Source organism: Ciconia boyciana, chromosome 1, assembly GCF_034638445.1.
Source record: "Ciconia boyciana chromosome 1, ASM3463844v1, whole genome shotgun sequence".
NCBI lineage: Eukaryota > Metazoa > Chordata > Aves > Ciconiiformes > Ciconiidae > Ciconia > Ciconia boyciana.
The window spans coordinates 122,240,227-122,268,095 of NC_132934.1; the positions used below are offsets into that span (position 1 = coordinate 122,240,227).

Consider the following 27,869-nt stretch of genomic DNA (forward strand, 5'->3'; position numbering starts at 1 on the left):
CTATCAGCTGGATTAGACCAGAAAGTACCCTCGGCCGGGTGGTTCAGGCTCGGGGGAGCAGCTGGCCCTGCCGGAGGAGCGGAGGTGGGTGCAGCCCAGCTGCTGTGCTACTTCTTGTCGTTTCTGCTGACAAAGGTGAGGAGGTCCATCGCTGTGACCACACCAAACACCATCTGCTTCATGAAGGAACTTCCATTTCCATTGACTGGAAGCACAGAAAATGCCAGTTTAGTGGGAAAAAAAAAAAGAAGAAACACCCCCCCCACCCCCAGCTGTGCAGAGGCTGTTATTCGTTTATTAAGGGAAAACCTTAACAGGAAGAGCAGCTGTCTCCGCTCTGCCTCAGCAGAAATGACTGATGCAGCCTCGGTCGGGTTACTGGGATCACGTCAGGGAGGTTTTAGCTGCAAATAATGCACCCTTTACCAGAGCAGGAAACTTAATTTCGCAGTTGTTTTTACCCAACCACCGTTCCAGTCCTGCTTCTGTCACCACAAAACTTTTCAGGCCAAACTAATGAGACTCTTTAAGAGCAGCAGTGAGACACTTTCTGCTCTGTTCTCATAAGGTCCTACACCACCATTAATAAAACAGCATTGCAACAATTGCTTTAACTATCTGATAAATGTTTTCTTAAATAAAAATAAAACTAGCCACCAGAGGCCAAACACAAGATAAAATGCAAGCTCCGAAGGTGTGGGAAGAAAGTAATAAATAAGGGGTAGCTGTGACAGGGTTAAAACAGCAGCTCTGGGAAAGAAAATGGGTGTTGTTTAAAAACTAGAGAAAGAGGCACTGTGTACAGCTGGCCAATATTTTTTGGTGGGTACCATTTAATTTGCAGATACCACTTAATTTGTATCAAAATGTGATACAAAATAGATTTTCGTTATTTTATGACAACGTAGCCGAGAAAGGAAATTCTGCCCAGCATTATTTTTGGTGAGAGAATTAGAAATGTGCATCAAAGGCAGTTTTGAACGAGAGACTTCTGTTTGCAACGTTTTGTGGGAACATGGCTGGACTTGCAAGCCAGCTTTAGCGCTGATGGGACTTCAGGGTGGCAGGCCACGGAGATACAAGCAGAGGGGTTGGGGTGTTTGTGCACAGTGGGTTTCGGAGGCCCCGAGTTCAGCAGGCAGCCTTTTGCTGGCAGTCGGTACAGCACAATATTGCGTGTTGCTCACCACAGGAATGCTTTGCATGTTCAATGTGTAATCCCATCAAATCAGCATAATTACACCCTTCAGCTCTAATTTAGAAGACCTAAGCATGGGTCTTCTGGCTGCTTTTTCATGTTGCTAACATTTTAAACAAAGCAACTCCCTCAAGATAAGGCCAAATTTGTACTTCTAGAAGTTTTACGGTATAATTTTACTGGAAAGGTGTGTTAGGTCAGATTTGCAGAACAGCGCCTGCCACCATACCTGTTTTGGTCAGAGGAGCAAGAAGGTGTGATCCCTGCTGCCATCGATGTGTCAGCAACCCTCATGCTAAAGTGGCCCTACTGCATGTGACTCTACTGAGATGGTTTGCTTCAGTGAGGAGGGGGTGGTTGTACGGTGTTTTGAGAATAAACCAAAGCTGCTGGTACGGCTGCTTTATTGGACTAGTCTAATGGTGCTCCCAAACTGGCAGAGCACCCCTATACCCAGCCACAGTCCAGGTAAGGCTCATACACAGATGCCTCAGGCTGCACACAACAGCGTGTGTTGTGCCTCTTGACTCCCGACTCATGCACCCCCCCCACAAGGGCTTGGTCATGGTCCACCACATTTGTTTTTGTCTTTCTCAGCTTACCCTGGACCTCCAGGGTAGGTGTCTGACAGCATCCAGTGTCAGACGTCCCTTAGCATATCAATCTACCCAGCCCGCTCGGGGCACACAGCCATAAGGACATCTCTTGGCTTGCATCTCCAGGGGTGGCAAGTGGGAACAGTGGTGTTCAGAGAAGAGGGCACAGCCTCCGGGCATGCACAGCAGAAGGTCTTTAAGCAGTGGGATGCAGGCTATGTAGTTTGTTCCCTTAGCACTTACATGCCTGAATTCCACCTAAGCTTTATCTAATGTGCCCAAATACTCCGTTTGACCTTGCCTTTGGGCTACTAGGTCTATGGAGATCCCTAACTTCCCCCTTGTTTCCTCTGCTGCCCACAATCAGCAAGGCAGTGATTTGAATTCAAGGTCAAGAGACTAAATGAGTACTAGAGGCCTGAGCCTACAGCTGTGCAGCAAAGGCACTGTGCCCCAAGCCGCTGCCTACAGTCCACCTTGTCTGTCAGAGGGGACAAAATGAAATCCCATAATGAATACCTTCCCATGCCCAAAAGTGGGTTTCCATGGGAAACCATGAGATGAGGGGAAGGGATGGAGCTGATGGGTGCTTCAGCGTCACCCCGCATGGGGAGACAACGCAGCTGCTATGTCCAGGATCTGGGAAGTGCTCCTGCAGGACACACCCAGTAGAGTGCTGGTCCCAGGCTCCTGTGGTTAAGGCTTCCCCCCTCTGCCCTCATCCCTCTGGTGTCAGGAAAGGAAATGGGTGAATAGTTGGCAGTTCCAGGGCTTTGCAGAGCCACGGGGCAGAAATCCTTCCTGCAAAGGCTCAGGGGCCGCACATGTGGAGCAGCTGCGCTGATACCTACCAACCTCAGTTTGAGAATTTCCCTCTCCCCTCTCAAACATTTGTGCAAAGCCTGTACAGTGCTTCTGCAGATACCTACACTGCATTTGCTCGTGTACAACGATAGCAAAGTGGTCATTCTCCAGGATGCAGGAAAGCTTCCCGAGGCTGTCCTCCAGGCCGATCTAAACAGGACAAAAAGAGACATTTTATGTTTCACTTCACGTTTAAAGGACAGTGGTGCGGAGCCTGACTCCTGCCTCTGGCTATAGCCATGAGTGGGCAGGGTGGCACCCGGCTGGACCAGGACCAGTGAGCCTCACCCACCCGCACTGTTCTGGGGAGATGGGAAGGGATGCAGGCAACCTGCAAGGCTGGCTTTGCAGTAGCTGAGATACAGCGCTGTCGTCCTCCCCAGCCCAAGGGCCTCCATGGGCCAGCATGAGGTGATGGCTCCAGCTCCCCTAAAACACCGTCCGTTTACCTCACTCCATCTCTGGACCACTGATGGCCATCCGACCCAGGCGTCCCTCCCCTGCACACCCCCAGGACCTGCCCTGTGTCCTGTCAGAGCCCGTGCCTGTTGCCCCAGCCCTGCTGAGCCCTGGCAATGGCTGGGCTCTGATTTCAGAGGCTCTGATTTCTGATCCCCCAGCTGGGCAAAATCCTCTGACAATGTAAGTTTGGGGGTGGACATTCACGCATGTTGCTCCTGGCATGAAAGCTCCCATGTCTGAACCCCACAGGCTGAGCAGCATTTTTGCAGGTGCCGGTCCTTACTCTCATCTCCACGTTGTCTCCATCACCCTCCCCACCTCTCTCTACTTTCACCTCTCTGTCTTTTCATTGACCTCTTCTCCCAGCTCCTCTCACACCTCAGGGTGGTGGTGCACCTCTCCCGGTCCCTGGACAGCAGTTGACACCAGCCACAGCCTTAGCAGTACCTTTGAGAACTGGTCGTAGATGACCTTCGTAACGGGGTCTGAGAACTGTGCGTTTCCAGCCAGCACTGAGGTGAGGGTGTTGCTGAGGGTCACCATTCCCAAAATAAGTCTGTAAGGGAACAGGGAGTTTTCCAAAAGGTCAGACCTGAGGTAGGGCACAGAGACCTGAGTTGGGGCTGAACTGCTCCCCTTGAAGTCAGTGTCTAAACTGCTGCTGCCGCCAGCGGGAGGCACCGGCTTTCTCCTCATCTGAGCAGGACAAGAAGATCCTTGTCCTCACCAAGCTGTTGGTTTAACAGTAGTTAAAGCCTGCTATTGCAGTCCAGGACTTAGCAGCTGGGAGAAGGAAAACTGGTGGGCTCTCCAGTTGCTTATTTGTGTGGGTTTCCCACCCAGCCCTCGGCTCTCCTCTGGCCTCCCCTTGCCTGTGCACTGATCCAGCCTCTGCTGGGTCTGGTGGGCACTGGACTTGGCTTTGACTTTAACTAGCTCATTTACAGGGAGTTTTCTTGATGAATCTTCACAAGGAGGCAGATGATATTTTAAAAATATGCATCACAGGATCCAACACAAGAGTCCCATCACTGGATCAGTAAATGGGACTTTCTCTTTAGCTTCATCATGGCTGCTTTTCCTATGTGAATGGCTGTCTCTGTAATGAGTAAAAATAGTTACCCTGATTCAGCAACAACAGGAGCTTGGTCATATCCCTTCTCTTGGAGGATCTCAATTGCCTTTTGACAGCTGACTTCTGGGAGGAGAATGAGAGGGGCTGAGAGATTCAGTTTCTGCACCTTGATGTTCCACCACCTGTTGAAAGACAAATGGCAGCACCAAGCTGTTACTCTGCTGCGTGGCTGTGGGCCTCGCTCAGGGAGGCAAGGCCAGTATAGATGAGACCAGCCGCGCAGCAATATTCTGCCTGCCTGCAAAGCTCGTCCTGCTCCTATCCCCAAAGCAGTAACACTACAAGTACACCATGGCCAGGTCTTGTTGAAGCCAAGTTTTCCCTACGCCTGGTGTTCGTACAACTCCAGGGGCAGGGCTGAGGCCAGCAGTCGGCAAGGTGCTGAGCAGTCCCGCATCCAAGGAAGCTACTGAGGGCTTCACTTCAAGCTCATGAGTGGAGGCCTGCCAGTTTTACTTCTTTGGTTTGTATCCTTGGTCCTCAAAATGCAGCATTTGCAGCTTCTCCAGGAGAAAGCCTGGCCGAGATGCTCGTGTGACTTATGAGGGACAAGCTACGCTTGTTTTGCTGGGGACCACGGGCAACTCCTAACTCATCTCAGCCCTTTTCACTTGCAGAAAAGGCAGGGCAATGCTAGAGGCTGGAAGGGTCAGGAGCAATTCTAACCAGGCATAAGAGGCCTTGGAAATGTATTAAGTTTTTTGGAAATATTTTGCAATAACCTTTGGTTATAGTAGCCCAAAGGAGCAGGTGACATCAATAACACCCGCTGTCTTTAAAGTGAGACTAAGTGCTTTCTAAACGATCAGCATTTGCCCAGCCACATGTCAGCTGGCATCAGCAGTTTGTCTGTCCTTCCCTGCCTTTAGGGGACTCATTCCCCACGGTGTGCAAGACACAGCTGAGTTGGTCATCTTTTCTGGCCTGCAGCTCTGGGAAGTGAAAATTTACTGTTCCCTGCCTGAGAAGACCTCCAGAGCTGTTTGAAAGGGTGCTTGCTACAGGAAGGACCCATCTCCACGCCGGCCCAATGTTCATTTGAACATCAGCTGTGGAGTAGAGAGAGGAGGTTTTGAGTGGAGCTAGATGTCCACCTCAGCCGTTCTGCTTGGCAGGGTTTAGGTGGCTTGGACAATGACTGCCACGTGGGAGGGGACTGGCAACTTTGAGACAGAAAAGGCTCCTTTATGGACTTTGATTAGAGAACTGGGATATCTAACCACTGCAAAGAGAGGAGCTGACATTACAGCCTCCCCAGAGGGTTCTGGACTTAATTCCTTTTTTTCTAGATACTAAAAGATAATACTTTCCTTTGAAGATAATAATTTCCAGACTCAGAAAGCTGATTCCTTCAGCACCGTTTATACCAGCGGAAGTTGTCTTACCAAGGCTTGTGCTCCTGGACGTCATTTAGGAAACCATTTTTTATCATCCACTTATCATTCAAAAACTTGGACCTGGAAATCAGCAACAAAGAGTGAGTCTGCGAGCCTTCCAGAAGAAGTCGTGCTTTGTTTCATGCACTAGACCGCAGCACTGCCCCAGGGCTCCCATGATTTTTGCAGCTGGCTGCTCTTAGCCCCTTTTAAGGTCAACGGGAGCTGCGGGTGCTCAGTAACTCTTAGAAGCACGCCAGCTATTTGCCTTCCTAACTTTAGGCATGCAAGTTCAAAAACTGTAGCTTGACTGATTCCTGCTCCGTGCAGTAAGTCAGTGACAAGAGGAAATAAAACCCGAGTGTCTCAACACCCAGCCCCCGGTGCTTGCCACGGTAGTATGCTATTTCTCTCTGTTGGCTTCCCCCCCCCGTGAGCTGCTCGAGGGAGACTCCCAGCTCCGGGCTCACTCCAAGTGCCATGCTGTCAGGCTGATTGGGGTGGCTCTCCAGCAACCCACACCCCCTTGGGCTCAGCCGTGCTAAGCTCATGTCACCGAAGGGCCCCATAGCCCCAGCCCCGGCCATATGCAGAGAGGGTGGGGAGAAGGCTATGGGAGCTCCCACCCTGCTGCTGGAAAGCAGGCAAGGAAGCGAGAAACTCACATGTAGTTCCTGACAGAGTCAGGCAGGATGACGACGCAGCGCTGACCTTCCTTCAGGTCCTTGGCAGCCCGCACGGCGACGGACATGGCACTGCCTGAGCTGCCGCCTGGGTGAGTACCAAGAAGAGAGAGACAAGCATTGGGGCCGCCCAGAATGTAGGGCCACAGTCCTGGTGCGTGGGGCACAGCGCTGCCCTGTCTAATGCTACCGGGGCACTGAGACCAAGCAGTAGCAGAGGTGGCACCTCATGCACCAGGGCAGCTCAAGACAGTGGGAGCGGGAGGACAGTTGGCCCCACAGCCTTGTAGGCTTTAGGGTCAGGAAGAGGTAGGGACTGAAGGTACGTGTTCATATGGTGGCTCTTGGCAACGGGCTTATGAGGCAACATAAGAGTCACCTTATGAACTTCATGAACCATTTCTTGTGATGACTCTGAGGGCAGGCCAAGGGCTGAAAGGTTCAATACGGGGCCGTTCATACCACTGCTGCCATGCCGCACCCTTCCCATGAAACCATGCCAACTCTAGAGCTTCTGGCTGACATATTTGGCAATCAAAGATTGGCTTTAAATGCATTGTAAAGTCCGAAAAAAACATAAACATTACATTCATGCTTGGAATACCAGGCCAACGTGATGGGAAGACTTAAATGCTCCCTGTGTCTGTGTGCACGCGTGTGGTTTGCTGCACGTAGGGAAAGCAGGTCCCTGCTTTACAGAGGCAATTCTTCCACCGGTAGTTCGAGTACTGGAAGTCAAAGACATTCCACTATCTGTGTGCCAATTACACACTGCATTCAAGGCAGCACGTATTTTACAGCAGGTTAATTAGCACTGGGTCACATTTTGCAAACACATGAGGAAAGGCCCTGAAAAATGCAGTTCAGGGAACATGAAGCTATTAACAAATTATAGTTGAGTTCAGCAAGTGGTTTATGTTGAAACACAGTGACTCTGTGCCTGCTAGGTTAAGTCAACATTTAAGTGTTCCATTACAAACGGCCTGATCTTTTTCAAAACTCCCTGGATGTGAGTGCTCAGGGATTTTATCAGCTGTAACTACAAGCCTATATATTGTCTGGTCCTGGACGCAAACCTATAGCTATCTGCTCAGTGGCAGGGAAGGCTAAAAAACACTGTTGTTGTGCAGAGGCTCGTAGGGTACAGGCAGGGTTTTTCTGAGGGCACCTGTTCATTTTGGAAAGCCAGTGGGATCACTTACAGCTTGTTGGCACAGGGAGAAATACTCAGTAAGGACATCCTACACTTTCTTTACTTTCAAACTTTCCTGGTCCAAACCTGGCACGCTAGTGTGGCACCCGTTCAAAGGCAGAGAGTGCAGCCTCGCAGAGTTGTTAGCGGAGCAACAGTTTTAGCCCACCTGTCCTGCCCCGAGTCCCATTAATCCTCTCTTCATCTTGTGTAACACTACACCGTGCAGAGTTAGGCCTGAAGATCCAGTTCCATGTGCAAAAGCGCTCCAGTAAGAGGAGAGTTATTGCTTCTATAATTATTGTGGCCCATGAGTCAGATCCCAGGCCACGGACTCACTGCCACACCTCTGAATCCTACAGTGACCTCCGCACCGGCTCGGGGTTTGGCCATTCAGCCCTGTTAACCTAGCAGACACAAAATGCAGAGAGCACCTACCCCAAAGCATTTTGGTCCAAAAGGATGAGGTGCAAAAAGTTTGTTAAGAGAAGCAACTGTTGTCATTGGTGCTTACCGCACAATAATCCCTCCTCTCTAATCAGCCTGCGAGACATGAGGAACGAGTCTTTGTCGTTGCATTTATACCACTGATCAACCACCTGAAGAGAAAGCAAGAAGGTTGGTCTCTGGAAGCGCTATTTCAGGCTGTCCCAAGCCTGTGAGGCACGCCATGGTGCTGATGCCTACAACATCTGGCAGCTTTGAGCTGCTTTCCACACTTGTTGAAAACAAACACATTTGTCAGGGCATCCTCGGTCCGGAGGGTGTGTCCTTGCTTGCAGGCACCCACTCTAGCCTTTCCAGCCAGCACCCTTTCCTTGGAGAGTTAGGGATGTCTGAGAGGTCCAGAGTCAGGATGTGGTGTTCGTGATGCCCCGGGCTAGGCTACATAAATGGTCAAGATTTTACCAGGCAAAATCAGATCCGACTGCAAAAAGGGTTTGGGGTTACTACAGGTCAAAACTCTAAAGCCATGTGCAGACAGCAGAGATGTAGTTACCATAACACCTGAAAACAGACAGAATCTGGGGTCGGAGGCTGTGGGCGACCTTTCTAAGAATGAGGCTGGCGCAGCACAGGCAGCTTGAGTTAGGGCTTTAAAGCTCTGGGCCTGGTGGCAACTGATAGACGAAGAAGAAACTTGACAAGAAGCTGTACGAGGTTCATGATCTGTTGTTTTACATAGCCTGGGCCTTGTCTTCCAGCCCATAAATGGTGCAGGGTTCCTGTTGTGCGCCTGCGGTGCCTACGACAGCGAAGGCTGAGGAAATGCTAGCGTGATGAAGAGCAGCCTCGGCGCTGACCTCTTCTGTGTGATGGTAGTACAAGAGGCACGCTCTGAACGTTGGTGAGGCTGAGCTGAGGCGGCTGGTACTGTGGCGTATTTTTGCCACAGTATTTGGCTTCTCCTTGTAGGTCAGTTATAATCAGATTTACTCAGAGAGATGCTTTAGCGCTGGGGTCCCAATCCCCCCACAACAGCTTGTTCTGCACTGGGAAGGTACACAAGTAGCCTTAGGGCTGAGCCACAACCGGGTGCCAAGCTGGCTACCTCTGAACTTGGGAGTAGGCTGGATGCAAAGCCAAAGATCAGACAGAGGCCTCCCATCACACGGCTACTTACTGATCTGTCAAGGACAGTAGGGATAAAGTCATGCCCAATGCCCTCCACCTCGATGGTTGCGGGGTTCATCCTGTTCATCTCACTGGGCAGAGCGACGATGGAGCCGTCGGGATCTACGCCAATGATCTGTGAGGGAAGGAAGTTTTGTTAAACCACAAAGGGAGTTCAGAAATAGTGAAACACACAACTCAAAGGAAAAATTACCCTTATTAGCAATGTTTTCCTTCCCATGTTATTAATTAATATTCCTACCCACTGGCAGCATGGAGAGATCCCAAGATAAAAGGGTACTATTTCCCACTGGCTTTTTAAATAGATCCTAGGTAGCGTTCAGCTGCTGCAGAAGTGACCGGTGGCTTAAAATGTTATCACTCTCAAGGTGTTTGTCATCACCCCTTTGGCAGAGCCTGCTACTTCCAAAACTCAACCCTTAGGATAACGTGAGCGCTCCTTAATCTGCTCCGGTGCAAAGCCGGCCAGCTAGCTCAAACCTGTGGAAACCTGTGGCTACAGACATCCTTTCTGGATCTAGTCGTGCTGGCTGACAGTGGCACCTCCCTGGTTGCTTATAGCTTTACGTCTGGGCTGAGGTTGCCTCCCTCAGCCCTCAGCTGAAGAAGGGATGATGACACTGCTCCACACGCAGCTTCAAGCAGTCAGCGACGTTATGTCATGCCCGGGTCCCTCAGTGGCTGGGTCCACACCATCTCAATTTGCCTCTGGTGGATCAGGGATAGCTCACACGCCGGCTGCGCCGGGGAGGCAGTAACCATCAAGCCCCTGGTCTGCCTGGAAGCACAGGCTCTGCAGAACGAGCATCTGTGCCTGGTGTCAACCATACAGCATGGAGGCTTTTGCAATGGCACATGAGAAGCACTTGCACAAACTGCGCCTCGCCCCCGCAGAGCTGCCAGAGCAGAAACTTTCAGCAGGCAGGTTACCCAGGAGCAGGAGCAGCAACGCTGTCAGCTGCGTCAGCCACTTCTGCGGGGGATGTCTGACAGTGTCCTGCAAAGGGCAGGGCACTGGGCAGGGTGGGATTAGAAATGGGGCTGTGGAGCCTTTGACTTCTCAGGCACTCAGATGGGTCTAGGTCAAGCTGAGCGTAACACCAAATTGCTTCCAACAAAAGCCAGGCTTGCTGGGAAAAAACAAATAGGTGGAGACAACAAGTGCTAGCTCAGGTGAGCCGTGGGGTTAGGCTTGATCAAAAGCACAAGCAGGAAAACCCACGGGGGCCACGACTCCCGGTGGGCAGCCCTGCCTCCCAGCTTACCTTGCACTCTGGGCACTTCTCCTTCAGCTTCCTGGCGATGCCAGTGACGGTGCCTCCTGTGCCAGACCCAATCACCACCATGTGGACCTTGCCTGCAGGTCAGGGAAGAGAGAGGCTTGCAGGCACTCAGCATGGCCTCCAGCACAGTATCCCCTTTATTCAGGGCCCTGTGCAGATGCAGAGCCCGTGTCCCTCGGCTGCTAGAACCCCATGTGCGGAAAGGATAGGCAGAGGTCATGCTAGCGGCCAAAGCGTGGTCTTGTGGAGAAGCTGAGATGAGCTTGCAGGATCTGAGCACAGCTGATCCTGCCTCAGCACAGGGGGCTGAAGGTGACCTCCAGATCTCAGCGGTCTCCATGATTTCTGCGTCTTTGGCACCTACTGGCTTAAGGGGGAGGGAGGATCTCAGCACTTCCAGCCCTTTCAAACCGCACCACGTCGAAGCAAAGCACGCAAGGGAACAGCAGCACAGTATCAACAGCAGGCACAGCTTTTCAGCTAGCATTAGCATCCACAGTGGAGAGATGGCAGAGCTCTGCCCTGGCACCCACGTCGGTCAGATGTAGCCCCGCTGGCGTCAGTGAAATTATACTGATTTGGGACTGGCAGGAGCAGAGTCAGAGTCAGACCTTCAGAGCCTTATGCTGCAACTGCACTGGGAAAAAGGGATTTGTCTTATCGCTGCTGGCAGCCAGTAGGAGCAAATCTAAATGTTGTAGTGGAGGGAAGGCTGGGACTTTCTTGCTCCTGTTGCTACCCGACTGCTTTACTGTTGCGATAACTGCTCTCCAGTTAAAACCTTTGAGTGTCTTTTACATTTTGAAGTGCTCCCAGTACTGGCAATAAATTTCACTTCTATCTGCACAGACATGGACTGGGATAATCCTTTATCCTCCCCCAGCCATCACATCAATTGTCATTAGTCTGTGAAGTTTCAGTCTATTTTGATTTGCAAATGAGGGTGCTGGATCAGCCTGCCATGCCCTGATGGACTTGCATTCCCCAGTGAGGCCTCTTGGGCCATCTTGTGCTCTCAGCTGACAGGTTGCAGAGATGTTGCAGCCACCGAGAGACGGGCTCTTCCTCCTTGGGTACAGCCTGAAGTTGTTAAGCCTCTGGTCTCCTCCCTCTGGCTTTTGAAATGGGAGGCCATAGCAGGGAAGCCCTGCAGGCTCGGGTGGATCTGGAGTGGCTTATGTGAAGTTGCTACACCCTGCATGTCAGTATTATCAAGGGTGCCTTCACCTACAGAGGCCCTTTTGGCCATTTCTACACATTTAGATCAATAAATGATGTAAAATAAGCCTCTCGGAGAGGGCTATAGCCCTCCGCACATCCTTGGCATGTAGAAACAGCAGCGCAGACGGTACCTTCACACTGCTCCAGGATCTCCTCCGCTGTGGTGTCGTAATGAGCCAGGGGGTTGCTTGGATTTCGGTACTGTTTATTTCAACAGAGAACAGCATGAGTTACTGTGTGAAGCACAGGTCACATACCAAACTAGCAATAGCTCCTGACGAGCTTTACGCAGAGTATGCAACTGCCCCCTCCACGCCTTGGCGAGGGTGCACTGCCACCCAGCCAGCCCAGGTGACAGGTATTCCTCCTGGTTGTCACTTTGAGGCAGGTTTCTAAGGACACTTGGGATTTGTCCACACTGGAAGATTAAACGCGCCCACGAACACTCACTCTCTGGGACTTGGTGCCTATGTGGTGTGGGGGTGGTGCGGCTGTCCCGTATGCTGCATTGCCAGGTTTTGTGGGATCTGGTGGTTTTGTTAAAGCCCTAGCTGCTGGATGCGGGAGAGCTCCTTAGGATTTTAGCTATTGCTTAGATAGGAACATTTTTAGCCTTTTCTGTTACCTTGAAAATACAGCCCCACAATACCCCTAAAAAGCTCAGAAAACAAAAAATCCCTCCTCAAATGTCATATTAGAAAACTTCTTTCCAGTATTATATATATAATTGTGGGAGCTGCTTTGTCATTTGGGGGCATTTGTGGCTGGCAGTGCAGCAAGTTAGGTGGCTGGGAAATGTGGGCCAGAGTAGTTGTCCTACCTGTACAGAGGGATTTAGCACAGGGGGTACGCAGGTACAGCACTGAAATACGTGCAGCCCCCTGTTCACACCCGTAGACCAGGCTGCTTCTGAAAAGCATATTCAGACATTGAGCTCCCTTTTTGTTAACAGGAAGGAAATTTATGGCTTCCCTGACTTTTCTGCACTATAGGAGCTCCCTACCCACTATAGGGATCCCTTCCTGCAGCGGGGTCAGACCAGAGGGAGAAGTGCCCTCCTGTACAAGACCCAGTGCTGCAGGAACCGCCGGCGTGAATCAGTGGTGTTTGCCCTTCACAGCATGAGCCTTCTTTTTGAGGCAGAACAGAGGCTGCTAGCCAGGCATAAAAAGTTATTGTTTCAGGTCAAAGTTAAAGCTGAAGCAATTTGAGGAGTCTTTCAAGTGTGCAAGAAAACCCAGCCTCACACACATCAGGCCTTGGCACAAGTCTTACAGGTTTGGAAGTGTCCCTTACTTTGCTTCTGCCACCCTGTGCTTTAGAGAGGAGCGATTAAGTTTCAAGCGCCATAAAACACTGACGAAATTTGGCTCCGTTGCCAGTTTGAGCGAAGCCCCCAAACACAGGCAGACTTGGAGCACACGCTATAAACCGTGTTTGGAAAGAGAGTCGGTGGAGGAACGGCGTTTACCTGGTCCAGGATGTGAGAGTTTGGGATTTCACTTTTCAGCTTCCAGGCAACACGAATGTTAGACTCCGGGGCATCAAAGCGGGTGCACGGGGTCCTCACAATTTCAACACCCAGCGCCTTCAGAATATCAACCTTTGGGAGGGAAGAGAGTCGATGTAACGCAACTGATCCCATGCAGTGCTGGTAATCTGAACCTGCGGGCTCATGGCAGCGTCAGATGCCAGAGGAGCTTTGCATGCGGGAGACGTTTAGCATTTGGAGATACAATGTCCGATTCTCGGTTATACTATCTCTGACATCCTCCTGGCACCCAGGGCCTCCTGCCTGAAGCTGGCACAGGGGTTCAAGCCTGGCCTCATGCCCTGTCCTACTCGGAGGGCAGGCTGGGGACACGGCAGAGGTGGGTAACACTGTGCTGCTCCTTGGTGCCTGGGGAAAGGGGCAGAGGGAACCAGGATAGGGAGCAGCGGCTCCTATGTGCTGTGGTCTGAGCCCCTGCGTGCAAGGAGGAGGTCTTAAAGCTGTCTTTGCCCCAAGTCCCTTCCCTCCCCTCACCAAGCACGGGAAGGAGCAACTACAAATCAGCCCTAGGGTATTAATCCACTGGGAGATGCGGCTGTTGGGGGAGAGGGGGTCAAAAGAGAAGAGTGGGTGAGTTATGGGGCGCCTGGAGATGAAGCCCATGGCAGCTGGAGGTGGCACCTGATCCAGACTGAGCTTAAGTGAGATTTAGGTTGAAATGAGGGAGGCGCTTTGGAGAAGGGCTCAGTTTTGAGCCAAGTCAGGGTCCAGGTCTGGCTTCACTGGCATGAGTTCAGCTGAGCAGTTTGTGAGACTTCTGGCTCCCCAAGGCGGAGATTTCTGCCGTCTCTGGGACGGCAGTTCTACCTGATCATCAGCTCTCGCGCAAGTGGCTTGTCTTCCACCATCTCAAGAAAGCGGCTCAGGCAACCGTAAGTGTCTCCAGGTTAAAGAAAGCCACAGAGACACAGAGAGACCAAGGGACACGTCAGATGTCAGAGGGGGAGTTAGCAGGACCGGCAGCCGAGCCCCGGCACCCCGCCTCCTTCTCCTCTGCTCCGTCCAGCCCTTGCCCTCGCAGACAGCGGATATTGCTCCATTTCTCTGCAGCCATGCACCATGTTTGGCTAACTCATGACCCCAGCTGCACCGCTGACGCTAGATAATCAGCCAGGCCATCACAGCGTGCTTTTTTTTCCATCAAGAGGAAATCTTCTGAATAGTTACAAAGCTATGTCAGTGTGCACAGCAAGGCTCGTTACCCTTTAAAGGAGAGGGCACTCCATCTCTAGAAAGGGAGAGGCAGAGAGAAACAGGGAAGGAGATGTTCCCCGGTGGCAGGGTAATACCGTACAGAGCTCTGACCTTTTCCATGCTCATTTTTTCCGGCAAGACAATGATGCAGCGGTAACCTTTCACTGCAGCTACCAGCGCCAGCCCGATTCCTAGGTGGTGAGGAGGAAAGGGAATTGGTTGACAGCAGCATTTGGCGAGGCCGACCGACATGCATTACGTCAGTGAACGTAACCTAGAAATGTTCACCGAGGAGCTGCAGGCGAGGGCATCCTCCGCGAGCCTCTTGGGATGTGCTGGGAGTGCCAGGGAGCACGGGAGGACGTGCTCCCGGGAGAGCCGAGCTGCGGTATCCCTCTTGCTCGCAGGAGCCTGTTAGCACGGCACCGAGCGAATAGCAAGGCTGGGGAGCGCTTTCCTCCCCTCACCGAGGCTCAGGCCTCTTCCTTTGTTTTCCGAAACACAGGAGAGAGGGGATTTTGCTTCAGGAGTGCCTTTCCCTCCCCCTCAAACGCTCTCAGTTGGGGTGGGACACACACACACACACACACACACCCCAAGCTGCACATGTCAGCCCGGGGTGAGCCGGCGAAGGACATCTCTGCTCCCGTTTCGCTGGGGTGATGGATGGAGCCAGCTGCTCCCCAGCTAGAGGGGGAAGGTGAGGCCAGAGCAGCGTGTCCCTGCGAGAGGCTGTAGGGAGCGTGGGGCCGCCCCGGCTGCCCCGGGTGGGCAGGGAGCCAGCACGAGCCCCTGGGGAACAGTGTCCCCTCGCCCCCGTGCCCGGGGGCTGTCCGGGGAAAGGGGGGGCTGGCTCTGGGGAGCTTGCAGCAAACGGGCTGGGAAGGGGCAAAATTCCTAGAGATGAGCCCTGTTCTGCATGGCCAGTGAGGGGAGGCTCTGCAGCAGCGGAGGGGAGCACAGTGAGGGACACAGCCCCAGCTCTGGCCAGAGCGACAGACAGCCTCCCTCCGCTGTGCCTTTTTGCAGGAAAGCACACTGTGCACACACCCGTCCCTGACGTGGTGGGGACACTGGTGCAGGCGACAGCAAAGGGACATGGAAACTTGCACTGACGGTCCTGTGCAGGCTGCAAAATAGGGGGGAGGCTCCTCTGTTGTCCCCCGTCATCTCATACCACACCATAATCTAGTGCCTGAGCAGGATGACGGTGACAAGGGAAAAAAAAAAAAAGGATTATTTATCTTCCAGCCCATCAGGAAAACCCTCTCTGGGAACCTCTGAATATTCAAGAGCTTCCCAGCCTGAAAACACCCAGGGGTTGCCCCAGCTCCCCCAGCTCCCGAGGCTGTTTGCCGTGCTGTGAGGCAACCTGCCATGCATGCCCGCACAGGCGTGGGACCCGTGCAGGCCCTCAGGAATTTCAGCAACAAGGCACCTCAGCACCCCGGGCTGCCACCGGGAATGGAGCCGAGGGGGGGACGGAGCCAGAGCCGCGGGGCCCCAGGCTGACCTTGTAACTGCAAGTGCAAGAGCTCCTCAAATCCCTGCCCCTCCTGCAGCCCCTCAGAGATGCCACCCTGCCCCGTACCCCGCCGGAGGGAGCATCCCTGCCCTTCCCACCTGTGTTTCCTGAAGTGGGTTCAATCAGTGTGTCTCCTGGTTTTATAATCCCGGCTCTCTCTGCATCTTCCACCATCCTCAGGCTGATGCGGTCCTTCACACTGCCCCCCGCATTGAAGTACTCACATTTAGCCACTGGAAATGAAAGGGGAGGCTCCATCAGGGACAAGCTGCAGCCAGGAGCACCAGCTCCGTGCTCCCCCGGCCCTCACTGCAGTCATCTAAGGACACCCATTGCTCCCCTGCGGGACGGTCCTTTGCTCAGGAGAGCGCATCCACCATCTGCTTACAGGGTGCAGCACCTTGTGATGGGATTACCCATCAGCATACCTGCCCATAGTCCGCCTTTCCCCCCACGTTTCTTCTACCTGCAGCACCCTGAAGGCAGCGGGCAGGCTTGGTAAGTCCAGGATGTGTTTAAAGTCAACTGGACGTACAGCGACTGCTAGGTGGAAGGTCCCACACTGGTACGATACACCTTGCTGCCCTGCCCTGGGGACTCTTCTCTGAGCAAGGCACTGTCAGGGTTAACAGCAAGGTCTCACGGTCTTTCCTGGGGCATGGCTGTTATTAATAGGTATCTAAAAAGGTGCCCTTCTGTAGGGATGAGCTGTAGTCCTGAATGGGGCATCATAAAGAAAAACAAAAACCAGAAAGGGCACTTTCAAGTGTCAGCCAAAATTATGCTTGCTTTGTTGAACTACCAAAAAACCCAACGAATAGAGACTTTCCAAGGGGTGCTCAAACTGCAAGGCACCCCTCTGTTCCTAACCAGGCCCTCCACATGGCTAACGCTCGGGGCAGGACTCTTCCCACCAACATTCTGATGAGCGTCTACATCTGAACTGATGACAGTGAGCTCTGTTTTACGGACAACAGGGCAAAATGGGTACTTTCAGCGAGTCATTCACTTCATCCTAGCACAGACAGCTACTTCAGGCTGGCAAATCAACCAGATACTTGAGCAGCCAAAGCAACGGGGCAAAAAAAAATCTTGTGCTCATCATTACATTTTATAATGCAAAGTGCCAAAACTCCAGGTACTCGGAGATCCCTGGAGGCACAGAGATTACAAGGTAATGGTGTCCAACCGTGACGGCTTCCTTGACACAGCAGTGCCACAAGCTTTTGTATATTTGCTTGGTAAGTGGCTCTGCGCTGACCTGGAGCTCAGAGAGGACCACGCAGCTGCTCTGCCTGTCCTGCCCTCCTTCCCCTCCCGCGCCAGGGGAGGGAGACACCGTCCCAGCAAACAGGGTCTCCCCGGCTTCCCGCTGCTGTTTGCACCAAATCCTCCTGCTTCCATAAAGTGCTTGCCCCAGCAAGATATCCTCCAAGGGACAGAGTGCTTCAGAGGGGAACCAGGCGTTGCAGCCCTGTCCTCCTGCCCCTGCCACCTCTGCTCCACGGTCCCCTACTGTCCCCTGAGGTTTCATTCTTGGAAGCGAGAGGTGGTGCAACAGGGAAGTTGCAGGGTTAGGGGCCTGAGGACCCCACGTCCTGAGAAGGGATCTGGTCGAAGAGCACAGCACGCTCCATGTGGCCATGTGCCCGGTGGAGGCTGGCTACCGGGCGGATTCCCGGCTGCCGCATAGGACTGCAAGGTCCCGCTGTGCCCTTGTATTGAGTGTGAGCACTCATCAGGTCTCTCCTTCCTACCCAGCTACGTGACACTGATGAATCTCACTGCCTGAATCTTACTGTCCTTCTGCCCAATTTGGCTGAAATTAATTAAATAGGGTTAAAAGTTATAGGAAAGGAGACTGAAAAGTCCATATACACAGAGACAGCCTAATCGTATCATCCTTATTTCTGTAGGGGACCAGGCTAGAAACAACCCTTACATGAGATACCACCAGTGCTATGCTAACATCCCCCCGGAGGGAGGACCTGGGTCCTGCTGGAAAACCTGGCCCCACAGCCAGCGCCTTGCCCTGACTTTTAGCACCAGGACCTGGCACACGTGTCACTGATAAACCCAGCTCTTTGCAGCCCCCGCTGCTCTACTCGGGGCTGCGTTTTGGGAAGGTCCCCAAGGGAAGCTGTCACTGCCCCCAGGACAGTGATGAGGCAGCGCCTGGCCTGGCTCCAGCTGACCTGGCAGAGATGATGCCATGGCAGAGCAGAGTCCCCGCTGCGTGGGAGCTCTGCCTGGCAGCCAGGGACTACGCTGGCCTGTGTCCCCCGCAGCCCGAGCTGCCCCCTCTGCCTGGGCAGGCTGTGGGATGAGTCCTGCTGTGCCCTTCGCCCCGTCCCAGCCAGCATGTCTCAGGAAGGCTCAGCCAGTCTCTCCTGTGCACGCCGCGTGCTACCCTGGATGCTCCAGCATCCCTGCCTGTCGCCGTGATGTCATCCACCCATCCCCAAATTCAGCCCAGCTCTGCTCTGAGCTTATGCTGCAGGGATTTGGGAGGAGAGATGCCTCCACTACCATTAGCCCCCTGCTCCTTGCAGCTTGAAACCACCCTGTTCGGTCTGACAAACGACTGTAGCATAACCTAATAAGCAGGAGTACCCAACAGGTGCCACGTCTGGCCCTCCCCATCTGTGCTTGCTCTCCACAGAGCCTCTTCTGAAGCCCCCTCCAACACCGCCCCTCACCCTCACCTCGTGGCCCGGAAAAACCTGGTGGAAAGGGGACACTCACAGAGCTCACACTTGAGCCCATAGGACTTCCCAATCTTGTTGACTCGGACCATTGGGGTGCAGCCAATTTTCTTCAGGATGTTGGGCAAGATCTTTGTTTCTTCTGGCCTGAAATAATGCAGAAAAAAAAAAGAAACGTGTCAAATCAAAGCAACTGTTATGCAACATGAACCAAGACAAAAATCTGAGTGAGGTTTCAGCAGCTTTAGCAAGGCCACCAAGAGAGACCCCAACTCCAAAAGAAAAGGTCCCCATCAACAATTAATGGCAACAGGAGCTAGTTACGGTTCTCCATCCCTCTTACAATGAGTTATTAATTCTTTTGCATAAAAAAGAAGGTAATTAATTTTCAGGGCTGTTCTGAAATGTCTTGTTCTGGAAGGCCCTAGGCCAGACCTAGAACTAAGTGAAGTGAGAAGAGCTGACAAGCCTTGGGATGTTACATAGTGGGTGAGAAAGCCAGAAGGCTGAGCACAATACGAGGCTCCTCCTCTTTCCTCCGTCCTACCCAGCACCACCTCTGCTTTTCACATTTTCAGCTATCTCTGGGCCGACTGTTGCTTGCCTGGCCAGGACTCCCAGACTTGCAAGGATGGCTCCAAGCCATCAGAAAGGCCCAAGTCACAGGGGACTCTGGAGGGTATTTTGCAAATAATTAAACCAAGCTCTTTGATCAGTGCAATCCAGCCTCCTGATTTTGCTAGTCTCTGGCAGACTCTGGCAGAAGCCAAGAACCACGTCACAGCAATTGCAACCAGAATGAAAAAGACTTGTTTGCCCAACACACAACTGAACGCATCTTGCCACGCAGCCAGGGAACTCATGTCCTTGAACTTTTTAAAAGATGGAGGGGAAAAGATTGATGAGGAGGGCTGCGTTTATTGGGGCCACAAACACATTGCCCCTGGTCGATAGCCAGCGTGTCTCTCTCTGAGTGGGGTGACAAAGCCCCACTCCCTTGCTGTTCAGCTCTCCTTTGCACAGCTCTCGCCTACTATCATCCTTTGAACCTTGAACCCAAGTTATCCTTGTCTGCTATCGCAGCCAGGCAGATGGCTGTCTGCTGACAGAAAGTCCATATGGTACAGGGATGACATGCTGATTTACTTAAAGACACACACCTCCCTCCAGCTTTTGCAAGCGTGATATAAACACTTCTTGCTTTGCAAAGGGTAGAGGGGTAGTGGTTTAGTGCAGGTCTTTGCTACAAAGAGGAGCCAGCCTCCTTACATCTCAAGCCCAGAAATGATGAAGTATTACATGTGTGCTGTACCTCTCCTTCCATGGAAAGTGTTACCATGCACATTACAACTCTACTCAGTGCTGGTAAATGTGAGGCGGTAACTCAATAAATTAGCTCCCCCCACAGCTGCAGCCATTTTCCATCTGCTCTAAAAGCCACTGAAATGCTCAAGGATTTCAGCGGGGCTGAGCCACGGCACAAGGAGACTCCAGCTCCTTCAGGCGGTGTTTAACTAAAGCCTGGCTTTCAAGAGTGACGTGCGTATCACGTTATAGGTCTCGATGGCAGGCAGTCAGCATGCTGCCTTGCTTGCTGGGGTGAGCCTTGCCGGGAGGGCAAAGGTGGGAACCAGAAACTGGACTGCTCTTTGGCATTGCCACCAGCGACCATCCCCTAAAAAAGAATAGCCTTTCTCTCACTCTGGGGCAAATTTTCCGCAGTTCCTATCAAATTCCTTTTCTAATCGCTACCATATTTTACTACAAAAATAATACAAGCACGGTCAGCTTCCTTCCCCAGCTGCCTAAGCTCTGTGTGTGGGCCCAAAGGCAGCAGGTCTATGGATACAAGAACCTGTGGCAAATGCCTCTGGTGCTCCTAAAGGACGTGGTGGGGACACTCTGGTCCTGCAGCTGCTGGTATCAGTTCAGGATCGCAGTGTACAAGGACAGTTTTTCTCCAAGATTTCTGCTTTTGCTCTTGGCATGTGATTCCATAAGGTGTCCAGGAGAAAAACAGTCCTGGCAAACCAAGTGATTCTTGCTGAGGTTATAGCGGGTCAGAATTGGGTCAAGGGATATCAGAATTAGTCTACCTCCCTATCTTTGGAAAAATTTAAATAATTAATATTCTTAATTAAAATAACACCTTGTCTTCTCCCTCCCCCCCATCCTCTGCTTCTACCCCCAAAACTCAATCAGGTTTCACATGGGAATCTCAGAAAGTCCAGAGATTTTTGCTACATTGGCTGCCATCTGTGGTTTACCCAGAGCAAAGAAAACAAACATACCCCCTCCATGCACTTCTGCAAAGTAAAAGAAACGGTGTGATGTGTCCCAGTGTATTTTCTTCACTGCTATACAGCGGTTGTGTTTCAGTCCCTGCCCCAGTGACGCTGCCTGGGCCCCCTCAGCCAGAGCCCATCCCCAGGAGGTGCCCGACGCCCGGGGCTGGGGCTGCCCTGGTTCCCCCCCACGGCTGCCCACCTCCTGGCTGGGGGATGGGACGGGCCCTGGCACTGGCCCCGTCTTGCTGACCCGTGGCACCCTGATGCTAATTTGCTAAAAACCAAGAATGTTATCCCGTTCAGCATGATAGTTGAGAAAAACAACCCACTTTGACTGAAAAGAGCTGATCCTGTCCTCAGGCGCTAGCTGCAGGGATTGCACTGGGCAAGTGCCTAGATGCAGGTCTGCTGGATCAGCTCTGAGGCTGTGGAGCCCACTCCTCCTTCACGGGCCAGACCCGGGGCTCTTTTGGGCTTCACACGTGCTGGTGGGTGTGCTCTGGCTGTGTCCTGCCTGGCATGCTCTGCCAAGCTCCCTGAGCCGGCTCCTGGCTGGCAGGCATCCACACACGCAGAGCAGTGCTGCACCTCCCACAGGCTCCAGTTCCTCACATGCTGGAGCTGAATTCATGTTTTACATCTTTGGCACAGCAGGGACGTGTCCGCAGTTCCCCTGACATTTATAGGACAGCCTTATCTTTAATAGCTTGTCTGGGTCTGGTTTGCCGGGCCATTAAAACACCTCTCGGCTCATCTAGGCTGGGCACTTTGGCAGGCTTACCTCACCCTGGGAGGAAACCCGCTGCTGTAAGGACAAGAGCCGCTCATAGCAATCACTTCACCTTGCACTGCACTCTTGGGTCACTTGCGCATAGTGGGTAACCTCTGTGTGGGCCATTTTCTACTCATTTAAAAGCCCAGGCCCTGGTAATCTGTTTTCGTGCAAGTCTCTTAGCCATCGGTGAAGACATTGCTAGTATTTAGAAGTCTTCTTACACACAGCCTCGGACTGTTTGAATGAACAAGGGTAGCCAAACTGCAGCCCTTCGACTGATGACTGCCCATGGCTGTTACCGACTGTGCTGTACAACAGGATGGGTGCAGCAGGTTTGGGGTGTATGCGTGCATTACGCTACAGCCAGGAGAGCCATTACTGCGTCTCCTCGAGTGCCTAGCAGTTGGGAGTGCCTTCACGTCTGCTGTGCAACATCAGACCTCACAGAGTCCGCTTTGCAGAAGCGTACAAGTCCCTGGTTGAAATCTATCATCTCTGAAATATCTTCATCTTAATTCTTCTAAAATGAGACGCCCCAAACGAGCAGATGCTTTCAAATGTGTGCTGGAAAACACAGAGCTGAGTGTTGAGCCAGCCACATCTTTCTGCAAGATTAAAGGGAGTGAGAAAGTTCTTCCTGGAGAGGAGATACTAGGTGGGTTTTGCCTTCTGGAAAATAAACCATCATCAACGTAACATATGGTCAAACTACTGACTTCTGGTCATGACCATCCTGGTGTAACAATAGTACTTCATCTTCAGAAAAAGATACTGAGCTTCCCGCACACTGAAACAACCAGCAAGAAAGAATTACTTACAAGGGCATACAGGAGTGTGGAGACTTGGTGGCAGGAGTTGCAGCTGTCCACGTGCATTTACTGGGCAAGTTGGGAAGAATCCACGTGTTGTCACCTTTGCTTTCCTGACTTCCCACGCAACTGCCGTTCACGAGCAGGCACGTCTTGTTCAGCTCCTGTGTTGTGGAAATAGAGACCCACAGTCACCTGGGAGGAAAAGCGGGCAGGCAGGCACCTGGGCAATAATTGTTGAAGGCAAGGAACAACTTCCATGTTTGGGTGTGAAAGCAGGGTGGCCAGCCTGCATGGGGCATCCCTATCGTGGCATTTCAGAAACCCGGTTCTACGGATGCCTCAAATTGCTCTTTTTGGAGCGGTATGCTAAACCACATACATGGTAAACCATCACCTGCCCACCATCTCCAGTAAGTCTTCCCCTGCTCTAATGTACATTGAAGCATCCCCTCCACTAGAAACTTCAGTGCTCTGTATTTAATTATTTGGTGAAGAGCAGTATTTTTCACCCTAGCAGTGGAGAAACTGTAGATAAGTCTACCCAGCAATAATTTGAGAATACTTGTATGGTGGTAGCGGGCCTCAAAGGGCCAGAGGACACCTCTACTCTGGCATCCAAGTTTATTAAAAGTGAAAAGAGAGAAGCGATAGAAACAAAACATCAGGAAAGGGCAGCAAAGGTGTTCAGGGGTACAGAGCAAGTTCACAGTAAACCAGCTTAAATAGAGGAGGATTCATCAGACTGGAAATGAGACTGGTGGCTGGTAGTGAGAGTGGGCTGTAAATCCTGGGGGATTGGGAGAAGGTGACTGAGAAACGCTATTTTTGTTTCTCAGCATCAAATAATAAGGCAAAATGAAACTATCGGGAACGACTATAGGAGCAGAGCAGGTAAAAGTGGAACCAGAAAAGGGTTAAACATCGAGTTCATTAGTGGCTTTTTAAGCATACTGGCCCTGATGGTACCTGCGCTTTGTGAACACGGTAATTTGCTGTGCCGGTTTCTCTGTATCGCTGGTGCATGTACAGAGAAAAGGAGTCATCTGGTTTTACGGTTTATTCTCAGCATTGCTACTGACCAATAGCAGAAACAAGGGTTACACGGAGCTTTGGTGTGACGCTCTGGTGTGACCCTCTGCAATTCATCAGCCACCCTTTTGTGCTAAGGAAACCAGCTGCATGGAGAAAAGATACATGATTTTGATAACTGGAAGTTTCTTTTCTGGCTTGTTCACCGAATAATTTGCCCTGATTTGGCCTTCGTCAAATAAAGGGACCTTGCAGCTCAGTTGGGTCCTGGTTGGAGACTTGTGCCTTACTTCGATTGATGATGAAAGCTGGCATTAACCTGCTTGTTGTAGCACAGCCTGCCCTATCTTTCCACACTACTGTGGTGGAGCATTTTGCAATTAGCGCAATGTAATGCTCTCATTAACTTTACTGGAGTAGAAACTCCCAAGGGCACGATGTTGGACCTTCCTTCTACATTTAACTTCAGATTGAGAACAAAGACATAATTTTGAAATTTGATAGAACTAAACCAGTGACAAAAAGAAGAAATACCTCATTTCTGAATGCGGAGGACTGCCTGCAGAAGGAGCAGGCCTGCTGCCACTGTGGAGGGGAGGGGATGTGGGAAATGCACTCTAGCTACTGCCCGGGGCAGGGAATTCAGGCGGCTGACAGGAGGATGCTGGAGCCAACATGTGCAGCACAGATAGCAGAGGCCAACAGGTCTGCAGAGCATCATCGTCACCCCAGGCCATAAAGCCACCACTCCACCCCTCCTCGGCACCCGGGCTGCCTGCGTGCCTGCAAAGCTCAGCTGACTCATAACGGCCAGGCAAGCACGCTGTTATGGCTAGGTCCTGATTAGCTAATTAATTTGTGGCTCCACATGTGAGCCCAAGGGCAGCCTTAATTACCATTTCTGCCATCCTCCTTCTGCTCTCTTGCTTGCTTCACCCACTTGGCAGGAGCTTCTTTGAAGCAGCACAGCTGGACTACCTGAGGTCGGTGCCGTGCTTTCCCCACCGGCCGGGAGGATGGGGCTGCGTGTTGGGCTGTCTGAAACACAGAAATACACCACTTATACTAGCATAAGCTAGCCATAGCAGAGGGCTGAAACGTCCCGCGGCATGCAGCCAAGCTTTCTTCTCAGCCAGAGGCACTCGGGCATCTCCGATGATGGAGGTCAACAACTTTGTGTCACTGCCTGGCCCCGCGACCGAAGCTTGAAGCAGGATGGCAAGCAGGGGACCCTGGGCTGCCTCCGTGTCAGGTGCTGAGCCGCCTTTTCTCCTCTGGAGACACTGACCCCAGCCCCACAAAGCAGCGAGAGACCACGAGGTCACACCAAAATGGCTTGGACCCCACAGCCAACAAAAACTCTCCTGGCAAACTTTGCCTCCCAGCGCTGTTCCCCACCACTGCCAAACCTGTTGCTTCTTGGGAGGGATTAAAGGAAAAAAAAAAAAAGTCATTTCCTTGCAACCCAGGATTTGTGTTGGCCTTGAGTGTATCTCCCCAAGCAAATCCTTGTTTACCTAATGAATTAACTGGGAAGGAGCAAAAGTCACTCGTGGGTAAAGAAGAGATAAGCCACAGTGTATCAGAGGTAGTTATCACGCTTTCACAACTGAGGTCACTGGTTACCAACCAAAATGTTGGCAAACTAGATTTTACAAGTTGTTTTTTTTTCTTTTATTTTCTGGTGATGCCCATCTCCACCGTTTTGCGGTGGGGTGGAAACAGGAAGGGCAGGGGTCTAAAATTATTAGGGCTGCTTTTGTGGGTCTTTTCCCTCTTTGCTGGTGCGTGGCTCCCTGCCCCGGTGGGTGCCGGCCCCGAGGGTCCCGCGCAAGCCCCCTCTCCCCCTCAGCCCCGGCTGCCTGGGTGCGCTGCCTGTGCCCCATCTTTCCCCATGGGGCAGCACCACCGGCCCCCCTCCATGCCGGGGTTTGCACCACCACTTTAGGGCAGCAGTCCCAGAGTTTTGTGTTTCAGCTGAGCAGGTGGGGAGCCAACACCATGCATCCAGCTGTGGGGACAGCTGCCTGCCAAGGCCTGGGTGAAGGTGGGTGACCTTCCCAGGCACCCAGAAGTGCCCCGACACCCCTTGGGCACCTGCCTGGGAATGGCAGCATCCAGGCACCTCCCTCGCCCCCACCAAAAAGTGCCACAGGCCCCAGCGTCACCCCTGCCAGGAGCAGCCAACCCAGCCCTAAAGCCATGCTGAGATGGCTACTGGAGGAGGACTTCATGGAGGGAAGAGCATTACTGGCTTTCCACCTTCTAAAATAAGGTTGTGTTCTGCTCGACGTGTTCAGTTCCCTTAATATCTGATATTAAAAATGGCAAGAATGGGGTTTTCATTTGTTCACTCACCCAAAGTGGATATAGACATATTTTCTGGATGCCCAGAGAACAAAGAAACAAGACATGGCCCTTGACATCTACATTCCTCTCTGCTGGAGGATTTCTCATCTATCTCCTCAAGGGCTGGGTAATTCCTGGCATGGTGCTGCAGCACTGCACAGATATCCTTCCAGTTACAAATCACTCTAAAATCTCTGCATCGCTGTGCCCAGGCTCTGGATTCATATTTAAATTAAGATATGTCTAAAACCACTGTGGCTCTGAAGGCAACCTTAAAAATTGCCTGAAGCGTAGGAACCCCAACACCATCTATGCGAGACAGCAGACAACATGAAATGGTTCCAAAGGATGGGAAGAATCTGACCTTCCTGTACCTTTCAGAGGCCTTGACACAACATCAGCGAGCTGCTCCCCTGCTGACCGTCTTGGCAGTCACATCCCACGAACACGCAGGCTGGGTGGGACGTGTGGGCAGAGAGGGACATGGGGCCACTGTGGACAGCCTGACTGCAGCCAAGGATGGCTGAGAGGAGCAATGCCCAGCGCAAACATCTCCCCACACTGCCTCCAGTGCAGTTTTAAGTCACCTTATATCACAAAATAAAGATATGTCCTCTCTTGATTACCAAAACTCTTACCTATGTCCCAATACTCCTCCTAACCCCTGCACAAAGCTTCAGCTATCATCTGATCAGCCGTCAAATACATCTGACCCGTTGTACGTGTCCTGCAACAGCCCCGTTACTCTCTTCTAAATAGAGAAGCTTGAGATGGCACAAGACGGGACAAAGGATGAATGGAAATATCCACTGGAGCTGGGCAGCAAGCCAAGAGACCGGGCATGCTAACACGCAATTCTGCAGCTGCTGCCACTTATGAAAATATATGACGAAGAGCATAGGCTAATGTTTATAGAGTACTTTGCAGATAGGAGATTGCAGTTATTAGGTTATCAGACTGCACTGATAACTTCAAAAGGAAGAAAATCAAGACACTCATTAAGTAGACTGAGGAGAAATACGATGAACTCAGCAGGGCGAGAGACTTACATGCAAACTTGCCCCATTCAAAGCAAAATGTCATTTTCTTGCTTTATTTTAAAGAAATGGTATTGCTGTCACTGAGCAAGACAAATACAACATCAGTTTAACAGAATCATGGAGTGACCCAGGCTGGAAGGGACCTTGGGAGGTCCCCAGTCCAGCCTCCTGCTCAAAGCTGGGTCCACACTAAGTTCAGCCCAGGTTGCTCAGGGCTTTGTCCTCTTGGGTCCTGAAAACCTCCAAGGATGGAGACTGCACAAGCTCTCCAGACAACCCGCTCCACCACCCAACTGACCTTGTAGCGTAAAGCCAGAACCTCACCGGTTTTCAGGTTTATTCAGATCTTGCTGAAAGCGCAGACACTCCCCGGATCAGAGTCAACCTTTGAACAGGCTGAGAAGCAGCGGCTACCAGATGCCTCCTCTTTTCGAGCCCCTCCACGACAATAAAGTTACGTGGTTAGTAAGCATGGCTCCCATGCAGTCTGCCATTAGAAAAGCAGCGTGTTCGGTAGTAGATAAGCCATACTTACCACCTTCAGTGGATCAGGCGAGTGCCTTCGCTGTGCTCCAGCGCTGAGCTTATATGTGCCCGGTGGCAGGGGACACCAATGAGTGGCGGTAAGCGCTCTGCGGAGGGACGCTGATTGGATCCCCGCTCCTAATTATGCCCAGCACCTGATTGCTCTCCCAGCGTAAACTATTGGGGTATAAAAAAAGATAAGCAATGGATTGTCCGCTTTAATTCATACTTGTCTTCAGAAGTGCTCTCAACCCATCCCCCAGCAATTTTGTGGTGGTTTTAGAATTTCATTTCTGATCTGATTTTGTGTCTCATACTTAACCTGCTGCTTAAACCCAACTTGTCTGTGTCAGCATGTGCCTTGCTGAATCAGGCATAAGCAATGATAGAAATTACATATCACGATAGGTGCTGTCTGATATGGACTCTC

At 51.8% G+C, this 27,869-nt stretch overlaps 1 protein-coding gene across 2 annotated transcripts; it reads right to left on the reverse strand.

Moving 5' to 3' along the window:
• On the reverse strand, positions 1-27,869 carry LOC140644440 (cystathionine beta-synthase-like). 2 transcript variants are annotated; one of them, XM_072847285.1, is made up of 18 exons: positions 27,450-27,509; positions 27,213-27,352; positions 24,422-24,563; positions 22,503-22,657; positions 18,662-18,768; positions 16,015-16,149; positions 14,503-14,582; positions 13,117-13,248; positions 11,777-11,846; positions 10,407-10,498; positions 9,131-9,256; positions 8,021-8,105; positions 6,297-6,402; positions 5,641-5,712; positions 4,243-4,377; positions 3,568-3,676; positions 2,724-2,808; positions 1-205 (listed from the first exon to the last, which is right to left on the reverse strand). In XM_072847285.1, exons 3-18 carry the CDS (start codon positions 24,431-24,433, stop codon positions 108-110), a joined length of 1,599 nt encoding a protein of 532 aa, XP_072703386.1. In that variant the 5' UTR covers positions 24,434-24,563; positions 27,213-27,352; positions 27,450-27,509; the 3' UTR covers positions 1-107. The 2 variants fall into 2 exon arrangements, with proteins under 2 accessions (XP_072703386.1, XP_072703395.1); XM_072847294.1 differs by lacking the exon at positions 27,213-27,352 and having other exon boundaries at positions 27,450-27,869.